Source organism: Pezoporus flaviventris, unplaced genomic scaffold (genome assembly GCF_033815535.1).
Source record: "Pezoporus flaviventris isolate CSIRO_AGI_PZ_B2104156 unplaced genomic scaffold, CSIRO_AGI_Pfla_v1 ptg000002l, whole genome shotgun sequence".
NCBI classification, from domain to species: domain Eukaryota; kingdom Metazoa; phylum Chordata; class Aves; order Psittaciformes; family Psittacidae; genus Pezoporus; species Pezoporus flaviventris.
The window spans coordinates 47,558,277-47,571,716 of NW_026892550.1; the positions used below are offsets into that span (position 1 = coordinate 47,558,277).

The 13,440-nt window shown below is 41.1% G+C and overlaps 1 protein-coding gene across 3 annotated transcripts in view; it reads left to right on the top strand.

Annotated features, from left to right (window-relative positions):
• The window catches only part of BMPR1B (bone morphogenetic protein receptor type 1B), a 190,738-nt gene that overhangs the window by 113,751 nt on the left and 63,547 nt on the right, over nt 1–13,440 (top strand). The window contains exon 1 of one of the 3 annotated variants that reach the window (XM_061477516.1): nt 3,301–3,407. The exons of the other annotated variants lie outside the window; for them this stretch is intronic. Within the exon in view, the coding sequence (XP_061333500.1) occupies nt 3,335–3,407 (73 nt within the window). The 5' untranslated portion in view covers nt 3,301–3,334. Of the gene's footprint in view, nt 1–3,300; nt 3,408–13,440 lie in introns of those variants that run through there. 3 annotated transcript variants of the gene reach the window in all.

Genomic DNA, 13,440 nt, shown 5'->3' on the forward strand with positions numbered 1-13,440 from the left:
ATTACTTATTGCAGTTGAAATATTGGATTGTTTTTGTAACTAGGAAATAAAAGAGAGCAGCAATGAAATGTTAATTTAGAGTTTCTTTATTTGTGCTTCTGCTTAGAAAAGGATTTTAATAGGTGAAGAGCTTATACAGAGCACAACATATATAGGAAAATAGCGTAATTAGCAGGAAGAACTCAAAGATATTGTTATATAATTGATGACATTAATAACTATGGAAACAATGAAGTCATCGTTCTATGATGTGAAAATATTTTTTCCACATTTATGATAACTTGAAAATTTTATTTCCATTTTCAGAAATACAATGTCCCTATCAGGGCAGTAATTTGCAGTGGTTTTGTGTGCTTACACACTCTATATGAGTAAGTGTGCAATACTGACGTATTCCCCAGGATTGAGGGGAAGATCCATGAACACTGACACGCTGCCAACAAACCCTGTAATTACAGCACCTTATTGCTTGCTTCATTTATTTATTTTGCTTTGTGCAAAATACCTTGCTGCTCATTGAAAATGCAGAGTGAAAAAGATTCCTTAGTTGCAGTTCACACCTTGATCTCTGAGGACATCAGAGAAACATAACCAACCTCTCTCTTCCCTTTGCTTCCCATCACTGAGCTGTCACTTCTTCATTAATTAGTGCTTTCTTTCTGGCCACTGTCCCAAAGAGGAATAATACCCCCTGATATCTATATGTACTGTATGGATTTGCAGGGAAACCTAATTTGAAGAAAGAGGGGCATCACTGACTTGTCTAGTAGAGTCCTCTACCATCCGCACCTAATAAACAACTATTAGGCACCAGGGGTTAATACTGATGAAGAAGAACTGATGAAAGCCAGTAACTTTATGGCATGCTCAACCTTGGCTAACTTTTGTACGCCTACTTATAGATCTCTGGTTTTCTTCAGTGAACCAGAGTAGCTAACTGTGGCTATCCCAGCATATGTTGATTTAAATTGCCAAGGTATGGTGCAGCTTTCCAGTCGTATTTGAGGTTCTTCCCACTTGTGTTTGCTTTAGTCTGCACAAGGAGCTCTGCTTTTTGTTGTTTTTTTTTTTTTATGCATTGGTTCTGCTAGCATCCTAAGAGCATTGCAGTTAGACTCCCCATACTTTAATGGCAGTCTTCCAGATTCAGTTGTTTGCAGCTGTGAATTCATCCAGTCCTTTATGGCCCCACAGCTGGATCTTGTGGTGTCTGTTCCCTGAGTGTCCAATATAATAGTATGCTTGCATTTTGGAGTCAAAAAGGTCACGGGAGTGCCATCCAATGTTTGATGTAGCAAGACTGGTCTGTTCTGTAGCGTTTGTTGAAAGGTGTCTGATATGTGGCAGTTTGGGATTTTTTATTTCAGTAATAGAAGCATTTAAAATGGTGCCAGTAGATGTTAAACCATTACTTTAAGGGATCTTTGTGTTGTTTACGTGGGCGCTTGTGAAGGAAACATCAAGCATGCTTTTTTAAGACAGTGTATAGGTTAAATATGAATTTTAATACCAAGAAAATTTTTCCTTTGAAAACTGATATGTATGGAGCAAATCTGTAATCAAGACCCACAGAATCATAGAATGGTTTGGGCTGAAAGGGACTTTAAAGATCATGTAGTTCCAGCCCTTCTGCCATGGGCAGGGACACCTTTTAGTAGACCAGGTTGCTCGAAACCCATTTAGGCATTACTGTGTTAGTTTCTTGCATTTATTGGAATGAAGACACGTGAGAAAGACTGACAGCTTTTATTCACATAAAAGATGCATTCCAATCATGCGCATAGGAATGTATGTCTGTGTTGCATTGTAAAATGGTGTAGAAATCAGGCGGGTAATGGAGTTTTAAACAAAAGGATGAGGGAAGGAAAATACATTTTTGTACATCACTGGGAAGATGAGAGTAATGCTCATCACATTGGTGATAGCTGCTCAAGGCCTGGTTTATGGACGCTTTGGCCAGATTACTCAGTCACATTAAGTTGAATTCTGTCATTACTAATCGTTGTGTGACAGCTGCTAAACGGCCACTTCAAAGATCTCCGTGTTGCTAAGCATCATCAAAGATGTGGATCTTCCCCAGAAAGCGTCTGGGGGTTCACTTTTTTCAGAGCCAAATACCATTTGAAGTGTGATAGTGGAATTTACCCAACTGAGATGCCAGACTTCCATTAGCTACAGCAGTCCAAACTGAACAAACATCAGCAGAAATGAGATAATGAATCACAAACTCTACTTTTCTCATTCTTGTAGATAGAAATAATAGTGCTGACATTAATAATGACTATATATTGAGATGCAGTTGATTTGTAAATACCTAGTTTATCCCCGCGCTTATGTTTTTTGATCATTGGTAGTTGTGCGTCTCTTATTATTGTGGTATGTTGGTCTGTAATTTTACTGTTGCATTGCTGTATTCAGTGCTTTGGGGATCTCACCTGTGTTATGTTCAAGAACGTTGCTGTTTGATGCTGTAGAAGTTGTTCCGAAGACTTGTTCTGGTCCTAAAGGGCAGATGTATAGGTAGGTTATTTTGTGGGTTTGCAGCCACTGACATTGCTAGCTGAACAGCCTTTCTCTGGGTACTGATCAGAGTCGGTGTATCAGCTGAAAATGGCATTTTGTTAAGCAAATATCAAGAAACAGTTAATGCAGAAGTCTAATAATCCTACCCCTATAGCTGGGGTGGCTTTCGTTTAGTGCACCCAGCAGAGAAGTGACACAACTGCTGTGCATGTGTGACCATCAGGGGTGAAGTTAAATCCGCATGCACGCCTGACTCAGTAACAGGCTTATAGGGAAACCATGCACTGCACATATGTTGAAGCAGCTCATTTAGTACTTGAGGAATGATACCAGCTTAGAAAGTGTTTCTAACAGTTGTCCAGCGAAAAGCTGCATGGAGGGCGCCTTATCTTTAAATGCCGCCGTGCAGAAGCGGAGATTTCTGTGTTCCTCCTCTGTTTCTTTCACTCACTGCTATCGCTTGCGAGCACTTTCTGCCTGTGAAGGGGTCGCAGTTCCCGAGGCGCTGGTGTTGGTCTCTTTGCAGGCGGAGAAAACGTTTGATGTGCGAAAGCCTAAAGCAGTTTGACGTGACGACTCCGGCTTCCTTGTGCGGCTGGGGGCTGCCGGGGCAGGGGGAGCCGAGAGGTCCCTCTCCCGGCGGCGGCTACCCCTGGCCAGCGGGCTCCCTCCCGGCGGGCACGCCGCCGCCAGCCCTGCCCCGCCGGGAAGGAAAGGGAAAGGGGAAAGGAAAGGAGAACGGGAAAAAGAAAGGAAAGGGGCGCGGCGAGGAGAGGAGAGGAGAGGAGAGGAGGCGGCCGGGCCGGCGGCCATGGGCCGGCGGGAGGAGCGGGGCTGGCCGCGGCGGCTCTGCCTGCTGGCGCTGCTCTGGCTGCGCGCCCGAGGTGAGCGGGGTTGTACGGCGGGGAGCGGGGCTGCCTGTGGGAAGGTGCCTCAGACGGGCCGCGGGAGAAGGTGTTCTGCTCAGGACGGTCATTTCGGTCTGGTGGGGTGATGCCCCATGGGTCACGGAACCAGGCAGCGGGCGGGGGGTGCTCAGCGGCTGCCGGCGCGGTCTCCGGCTTGAGACCACCTGCACGGCGCGAAGGGGAAGTTTTAAAGCGACTGTGTCGCATTCAGTCTGCCTCTGGACATCTGGAGCGTTCTAGGCTTATGGTTTTGGTAACTTGTTCTTTCACCCTTTCGGGGGGGGGGGGGGGGGGGGCGTTCAGTGGTGACTGTAGCCCAAGAAACGTTGTGCAGCTTTCGTGGGAGGACCAAACTTTTTCATACTTCAGTTTTAACAAGAAAGCATCACGCTAATTGTAAGTGAAAATAATGTATTTCTCCATCAGGAAGTAAAAATTTGGTATAGCTAATAAGAAACGGGGGCACTAATTAGCACTAAAGACAGATTGTAATAAGGCAGAACTTTGATTGACAGCAGGGTCATAATAGTTTCATTCGTTATGGAGACTGAAAATAAGGAAGGTGTATTAATTGGTTTGAAGCATAGTTACAACTGTTGCATTTGAAAACAAGTTCAGCATGCAGTAAAGGAGATGGCATTTTGGGGAGTTTATGATGCTTACAGGAGTGTGCTGCATTCACGCACTGATTTGGAAGAAATGTGAAATTACTGTCGTTCTGTTAAGCTTAAGTTAATGAAACACTCTTGACGTTTTGGCTTGGATATTTTAATCATGAAGCCATTAGTTAGCAAGCTGAGGATCACATCTGAAAAGGCAAAAATGTATGCACAGCAAGGGAGGTTTTTCTTTCTACCATAAATTAGTCAGTTCTGTTAACAAAACAGATAAACTTTCTGTGACCTCACCTACAACCCTTCAGCATTTCTGATGTTCAGCCCTCCAGAGTTTGTGTAGTGCTTGAGATGATTTTACGCTGGCTTCCTAGTAACACATACTAAAGCTAAGGGGCAGAAGAAACAGCAGTAATGTTTGCGTAGCCCATTTGTCCTGAAGACGTTCATGTGGTGGGAAGCAGACAGGACGCGGTGTGCATAGGAGCAGCTGGACTTGGGGAGAGTGTGGTTCATAGCTGCAGAGCAGAATTAAGAGCCACAGGTGGTCAGCAGGAGTCTGTACCAACTGTAACGGTGCATGCAGTTCAAATTCACACTTGAGTTTCTTGATCTATCATTTTCTCCTTAAATAACAAGAACAGCTGGACTGATGTTTTATATCTAATGTTTGACCTTGTTTCTAGACTCAACTGCAGAAGCTGTACGTGGGGCATAGGAGTGAGCATGCTGCACATTTTTGTATGGGGTGAGCAGATCTTACAGACTTTAGGTGATGCTGAAGTGTAATCCAAAACCATTCACTCGTGCTGATCTTCCTAAGTGATACTTGTGTGAAGTGTGGGCTCTGGACAAACTGCAGTCACACCTGAACGGCCAGCCCTGTATATTTTTGCAGGGACCCTTGGTATTCTGCCAGCACCCTCTGCTGCTGAAGTGGGGAGTGCAGCTGGGCTGCATCAACTCCCCAGAAACCAGTTCTGACTCCAGGAATCAGAAACGTTTCTGAGCCTTAGTAGTTTCTCTGTTCCTTTGAAATAAAAGGGGATTCTTAGATTATCTTCAGTTATCCTTGCGAAAATAATGTGCTCCTAAAGACGCTAAGAATCTTGGTGTGATGGCCTTAAAGGAAATCAGATGTACTCCAACTAAGGAGCATCTTCAAGGACATAAGGCAGATCTGTAGGAGAAATGCAGTAGGTTGCTGAAAGGTGCACAGAAAACCTCTCTTGTCCGGAAGAGACCAAGAGTTTTCCCTCTCTGCAGGATTTCAAAGACGAGCATGCAAAAGTTATGCCAAAAGATAAGATCCTTGGATATTGCATCTTGTCAACAGTGTCAGTTGTCAACCACAAGTGTCAGTAGGAGATTCCCAGTAGCATGATTTGAAATCTCGTTGCTCATGAGTTGGCAGTTTGCATTTAAAATATGTTCTCAGCTTCCTGGCAGTTGAGAGTCAAAACTTTTTGTGATTTTTGAGCAATGTACAAACTTTTTAGGAAGTGTAACTAGTGGCTCATTCAGGAGAGGATTTTTTCCCTTCCAAGGACTGTATATTTCTTGTTTGCCAGCACTGCTCAGAAAGCAAGAAGCTTGTGCTGGGGAATCTTTGCCAGGAAGCCCCCATGTGGGTTCCCACGGATGCTTTCACCAGCTCCTTGGACTCCTCAAAGATACTGAACAGGAGACGGAATCTAGCCCAAAGTCTTTCAGCAATTAAAGAAAGACAAAGTGATAGCAATTAGAGTGCATTAAGATAATTTTAGGAACTAAATCCTTAAAAAAAATCCCACAAAGCACCAGCTTGTAAAGCTATGCGTTGTATAGTGATATTCTTTATGGTTTTATTTCTTTTTGAGTTACATGACTGTAACACTGCTTCCTTCCAACCTTTGGGTTATGGATCAGAGTCCCGTTGCTATAGGTGGTTTCAAGGCAGGAAGTTGTTATGAAAAGGAGCTTAAAATCTAATTAAGAGGTCTTCTAAGTAATTCAGTCTGTGCCTCAGGCCAGGAGCAAGTTTTTCTAAAACCATATTAGTTCTAGCTTAAATTTTCGTAGTAGGTGCTTCTATTTTTTCACTTCAAAGCTTTTGTTTCGTTGCAGGTTGATCACAGTGGGGACATGAATTATTAGCCTGTGGAGTCTACCTTTTCCCTGTTCATATGTATGGGGGATGGTTCCACATGATTACTAATATCAGATACAGTTATATCATTAATGTATGGGCAGATTCGCTCTGGATATAGGACAGGAAGGCAATGCCAAGAGGTTAGCCTCTCCCTCTGACATGCATATGATGTTTGTTACCAATATTTGACTTCCCTTCAGTGATGAGGGGACCATAGGTTTCTAGGCAATCAGTTTCAGCACCTCCCTAGTCTTACCTCTAGAAAAATTGATCGTCTTTGCTTCAGTTCAAGCCCAATTCTATTTGTGTGGTCTTGAGTGTCTCCAGTTACCCTTTATGACCTCTGCTGTGGACAATATAGATTTGGCAGATTTTTCTGTCTTCCTATACTACCATTGGTGGCATCCCAAGAGGAGCCATAAATAAGCATCTTTCCAGTAGACACCATCACAGGCCTGTCCTAAACCAGTATGTGGAAATCACAGAAAAGTCTTTCTGAATGGAAGAGTATTGCATTCATGAAAAAAATGGGGGAGAAGGTATGAGAAAACTGTGCAGGAGCCAGTTGTATCTTCAAGGAGTTGTCAAATGCTTATGTCTCTGGTGCTCTCTGTTGGTATACGTCAGCATCATGCTGTGGAGTGACATATCAGCCTATACAATTAGTAGATACAAAGCTGTAGGGACTTTGAGTAGATGCAATTGTTAATTATTGTTGTGATCTGGTAAATATATAAACCTGATGTAATGAAATTCTTTGGTATAATTACTTGTCCTACAGTTCGTTGCTCAAGGGATTTAGCAGGCAGTACTGTACTTTGATTTAATCCAGAAAAGTTCATGTTCACCTGCTGGTCTAACTGTTGCGGGGTGAAGTGCCAGGCCTCCACCTCCTGCCTCTGATGTGTGCTCCTCCAGGATGCTTTTTAATGCTCAGAGGCTTGAAGCTAAAAAATCTGGGAATTAGGAGGTAGGACCTGACATTGTTTGCCTTGTTGAAAGCTAAAGGATGATTTGGGAAGCACAAGGATGGGGAACCTTTGGTAGCTATATGGTGCAGTTGTACATCGTGTGTTTAAAGCAGTAATTTTGTAAGTGTAACCTGATGCTGGTTACCATATGGCAGAATCCACTGAAAGTATGAACCCAGCTGCTAAATGCATAACCACAAGTGCGTGTTCAAGAGTTTTAGACTGCAGCTATTATGTGGCATCCCCAGCTATTAATCTCTCACTATTAATCAGCAATAAAAGCAGCTTGTGGTGAGCATCACAGATGCTCGAAATCTAATCTCTTCAGCATCATACCTGCACAGAAGATGGCAATACTAGGATTTTTACATCCTCCGTTCCCTGCCTCCTTGTTTTTTCAGTAGATACGGTTCAACTCAGGACATATGAAGCATACTTTGCACCCACTTGTTCTGACCTGGAGTTTATCACCCACCAAGTGTCAGGTCCTCAGCTGTCTGGCCTTGACAAAGATACTGGGTTTGAAGGCCTGACCTGCTTTGCAGTTTGGCAGATGCTTCACTTGTGTGATTTATTTTTTTGAATGCCTTTTGTTCCAGATTCATTGCTAGAAAGCAGAATATTTAAGTGGAATGAAACTGGATGTGCCATGTGTTAGCCAAAGTAACCCTGAAGTGTTTACTCAGCAGGTTACTTCAAACACCTGTATGATTTTAAACTTAATGATCCTTTTAAGACTGACAGGACTACTCTCTTCCTTGAGTACTTTGCAGAAGTGGAGGCTTAACTCCTAAAATACAACAGGACTAGTGCATCAGTTTGTTATCTATACCAAAGTTAGTCTTATCTGTTTACTAATTTCTGTTTGCAGCTCTACTATTTTTCAGTATTTTATGCTGCAAACTTGACTGCAGGGAGATACCTTCTAATGATACTGATTTTTATGATGTCTGTTTGTGGAGTTACTGTGATGTTGCAACAGTACTGACCATCTACCAGAAAATTTTTGGACTGCTTCAGACAGAACATGTTTGCCTAAATACAGCTCAAAACATTCATGCTAAGAAAGCATATTGTTCTTCCTCTGCTGAAATGTGTCTTTGCATTAGCTTAGCAGTATAAAAAGGTACCCGAGTCAGCATATAAATATCTTGTGAAAAGGAAATGGGATATTTGTTGCTTCTCTTTTCAAAGAGAAATGTTGCTTGCTGGGCTTCTCCAAATAAACTGATGTCCTTTGGGACATTTCTGCTGTCCTGGCTCATCCAGTGGCTCTGTAACGCACTTGGGAAGCTTTTCAGGAGCATAAGGGCAGTGGGAACTGTTAGATTAGTCAATGTTCCTGCTTTGCTTAAGTTAATGGCCTTACAATTTCTGTTTCAAAAGTATTTAGCAAGCCACAAAGGGAGCTGCAGCCCCTGTGTTACTAATCTACAGAATAAATATTAAGCTTGTGTATTAGTTTTGCCTTGCTAAGAAGATCACATCTGTGTGAATTAAGTAATGAATTAAGTTGTAGTTCTGTATCTCAATGGGTATTTATATGAGGTGGGATTTTGAAGTGAATTCTTCTGGGTTTCTCAGTCCCCCAAAAGAGAGAGAACAGCACCTTGAAAGAGTGTGTCACCCTTTCTAACATGGTTAGGAAAAGCTAGGAAAAGAAAACCTGATCAGGTTCTGTGGCAGCACTTACCATACCAATAACAGATCTGCTGAGACAGTCAAGACCTGAACCATGGAGGGAGAGAGTTGCTAACTGTGTTTGGGGATTTTATGCAAGATGTTTGTGATTGGAAAAATGGAGATGTTTAGTGTTTCCATGGCTTCACTTAATTTAAAATATTAAATTAATTGTGCTTTCTGTTGCTCTTTTACCACATTGACCTTTTTTTTCACTGCTTTTTTGAGGAAGCCAGTATAAGCATGAAGTTCTGATGAACACATAGTTTGAAGATGTCTCAGAATATATTCATTTGCTTAAATATCTGATAGCATTCCCTTAAATGTATAACAGGACGTGTTTTGCTCATTGAAGCAGTATTGAGTGTCAAGGGCATGGTATCATTATGCAGAGTACTGCATGTGATTCGAGTTTTTTCCCAGCCTTCGAAATACTAAACTTCTGGTGAATAAGGAGTAAAACATAGTATTTCATTTGAGTGTGTTGTTTATAAATGTTTGATACACTGGTGTCCCAGACTATATTTGTGGTCGCTGTTTCTGGAATGAGTGGTTTGAATAAACGCTAAGCAGTCTGCGGGAAGCTTAAGCATCTCAGGAACTCCATGAATACCACTGCTATAGCATAACCTAACCTGGTTGGGTGAAAAATGTGTTTTCCTGTCTTCATCTGAAAAAGTGATTTTTAGGCTTACTGACATGCATCCTGCAAATATAATTTTCATAAATATTTCATCTCTTTCTTATGCTCAATTTAGTCTATCAAAGCCACACGGTGCAGTAGACATCTGGGATTGTGCTTAAGCAGCTGGGTTTCATTTGCAGGAGATTTCTAGCAAATTTCTTTTTCTTGCCAACCACAGAATGTCTTGGTGACTGTGCAGTAGCACTAGGAGATTCAGCGCAAGTGACATAGCTTCAGAAACAATTTGGGTTAGTTCTTTGCTTTACCTGGGTTTGGTATCATCTAAGGCGTTTGAAGGGCAGCTCAGTTTTGTGTCTGGTCAGCCTCAGAAATAAGAGAATGTTTTTATTTTCTAGCTGTGGCAACTTCTATACAGAGAGTGAACCGTTTCAGCAGCCAGCTGGATTTTCCTTGAGCAGAAAAAAGGACAAAAATCTTATTCGGAGATGTAATGATTAACAGTCTAATTCTACATGGACATATGTTGCAATTAAGCAACGTGTGTATTAAATAAATTATTAATTAAATACACTCTGCAACAAATTAAGGGAAAAGCATTTCTCACACTTCTCAGAACAGAATGTACAGTGACAAGAGTGTGAGCTTTATCTCCTGGCAACTCAGTTTTATTAGAAATATAAGGCAAGCACAAACATCATGTGGTGTTTTTCCTCAGTGTTGGCTGTAACTGAGCATGTCGTGGTTCTTCTGCCCAAATAAATGCTGCTCACTGTGTAATACTGAAGCTCTTACCAACCAAGATGTCTCAGCTAAGTAATGCAGCATCTTTGTACAGAGCAGAAGTATCTCACATCAGGTTGACAGAAAGTTGCCCTCCTGAGATGTGACATTCTGCTGGGTGGATTAGCTGAGTCTCTCCATTGTAGGAAAATCTAGTGTTCTCTTGGGACTTGCTCTGATTTATTCTTCGAGTGCAAATAAGCTGTTGGAAGCTGAACCAACAACATTTTTATATTTAAATCTGAAAGCATATTGATTAGCTCAATATGACATTATACTAATCTATTTTCTATTGCAACGAAGTAACAAATGAAAACTCAGTATTTTATATAAGATGTGAAATATATTCTGTTTGAATAAGGGCTACAGAGTAGATTTTGTTGAATGAATGATAGGTGCCTGTGGGAAGTCACTGGCTGAAAATATGACTGCAGATGAAGAAATAACATCACTGCCTTCTGAATCTGTCATTACTGACTTAATTTTGCAAATAAGGTTAGGCTTTGGGAGCATTCTTTTAGCTCAGTTTTCAAATAGCTGTCTGGAACATCTCATAAACTATGTTATTTGTTAAATGTAGTTTTCTGTATGTCCTCTTAGCAGTGCACTTGTTAGTAGCTACCTGCAGATGTATTTTGTTTATTATTTTTATTGCCTTGTAATTTGGAAAATAAATAAATATATACTAGAAGGCATCAGTAAAAGAAGGAAAGTTAAAAATTATCTGTAGTACTTATGGGTTTTGTAAAATTTTATATCTGCTTCTGCCCAAAACAGTTGTTAGAACATTTCTTCCCTTTAAAAAAAAAAGAAGGGCAATGAAAAATTCTGGCTATAGCCATGATAAAAGAAATTTAAAGATGGTTCTTACTGCAGATAGGCATAGCACAGTTGAAGTAGGTGTTTTAGCTGGAGTGTGAGAGTTAAACTGTCTAGGGAGAGGCTCGTTCACATTGAAAAATTTGGGCATGGAATTGCTGCTCTGTATGAAATAGAGAGGCCGGTATGGGTAATGGCTCCTCCTTAGTAGTGACTGTATTAATGTACATAAATTCACATTTCCCGTAGATTACTGACTCCATGCAAACCTGAAAAAGAAGTATAGTTATATTATGATAGCTGATACTATCATTGTGTGTGGTTATTAACCACCGGTACTGTGTGGCAGTTTGCTTTTTGAGGTTTTTTTTTAATACTTGTCTTAAGCTGACTTCTCTCTGGAATGGAGGGAGACGCTATGCTTTATAAAACCTGAGGATTCAGTTTGGACTACGCGCTGTGGTTGTACTTTGGTATAGTGTTTTTAAATATAATACTGTAACTGTTATATAAATCAGTCAGAAATTATTCTTGGGGGAGGGAGCTCTAGATTCTTTCTAGCTCTGTGGGCATGCACTTGAGCCATGTACATGTTTTGTTTAATTACAAAATAATACAACCAAAGAAGAGCAAAATAAATCTCATAAACAAATAAAATGGAATGCCTGTAAGTCATGGAAGCATGTAAAGCTCCTGGGCAGTCGTTTATGTAAAAATCTAACCCTTGTAACTAAGTTTCTTTCAGCCCCAAGAAGGGGCTACCAGACACATTTCCCTTGAAACAGATTTGTGTGCTAAGCTAGCATCCCACCGCCAAAAAATGTGTTTAAGTGAGCTTCATGGCATATCCTTCTGTTACAGAGAAAAATGAAGGCCTAGCTGATATGAAAAGAAGGACAATAAATTCTCTCTCAAAGCCACATTGTTTTTAACAGGTGAAGAAGCTCCTGTTTTCCTGCAGGTTCTGTAAGCAACGTGTTTGCAGTGTCCTCTTCCTGTTTAGAGAGCAAGAAGGGAATGTATTCTGTAGGTTTACAACCATGGGCACCAGCGCCCACTAGGAACAAACACTTCCACCTGTATGTTTTCATGTCCTGATGCTAAGGTGACATTGCTTCTTTTGGGAAGCACCTCCATGTTTTCAGTGGGCAGTTGTTAGATGGGTGTTACATCAGAGAAGGGCTGCAGTGCTGCTGTGGACATGCTGACAAGTGGTGGGCAAATAGTGAAAATGAGAATTGATGAAAAAATTCCAGTGAGTGGTGCACTGCTGTCACTGCTCTGCAAGCAATACGTTTCTGCTACTGGGCAAACACCTTCTGTGCTTGGACTTGAAGAGCTAGAGGAGCACTTTGGTCCTGTGGTTAGGTTTAACGCTTTTGTCTGACATTAAAATGATTTTTCAGAGCTAACTAAAGGCGTTGTTGTAAATCTTTGTTGTATTGTTGAATAGATCTAAAAGATGCATAGGAATTTGTGCTTCTGAAACTATTGGCTAAAATTACAAGATTTTTCCTATTGTGTGAAAACATGAATCATAGAATGGGTTTTAAATTTTCAGTATTTATCGGCAAATTATTTCTTCTAGTGTGGGGGGTAAAATAAGTCATAAACAGTGTGAAAAGGAACCATTAAACCCAGCATTGCAACCATTTGGTATAAAAACCTCCCCCCTCCTCCCGCATGGCTGCCCAATTTCTTTTGTCTGTTTAATATTGTGTCTTGGTAGTAACAGAAAAGAGGACCTTACTGAAGGAAATAATATAGCTCATTTTTCTGAACAGGCATTTTTGTGTTCGGTCCCCTAATGACCTTTTAAAGGTATAAAACCAGAGTGGGAGTTAAAAGCCTTAAGTTCATTTTGCAGCTTTGTAGTGTAATCCCACTTAGATGCACAACTGATTTGTGGATCCAGATCCACAGAAGTTCTGTGGTTGAACCAAGTTTGTCTGATTTCAGTGGGAGTTAGGCACAAAGATACCTTTGTGAATCTGGTCTGCTCTCTTGTTTCACCTTCTCTCCTGCTAAATGTAAATAATAATGCAGTTTGACTCCATAGAGCTGTTTACGAGAAACATTAATTGGGAGCAGCTGTCTCCACTGGTGACAAAGGCCATAGAAATATTTGTAGACATATATATATATATATAAAAACAGCAACACACTGTTGCTGTTCCATATGCTGTACCAAATGGCTTTCAAACTCTGAGTGGTCCTTTGGCAGCGTACTTTGGGTATGAGCTAGTTTTGTGTTATTTGCCCATTATTTTTCTCAGGGCAGCTTAATCTTAAATTAATATTGAAAAGAACTTTCCCTTGCAGAATGGCAAAGAGGGTTTTGTCATTCATTCATTTCCTTGTCTCACAG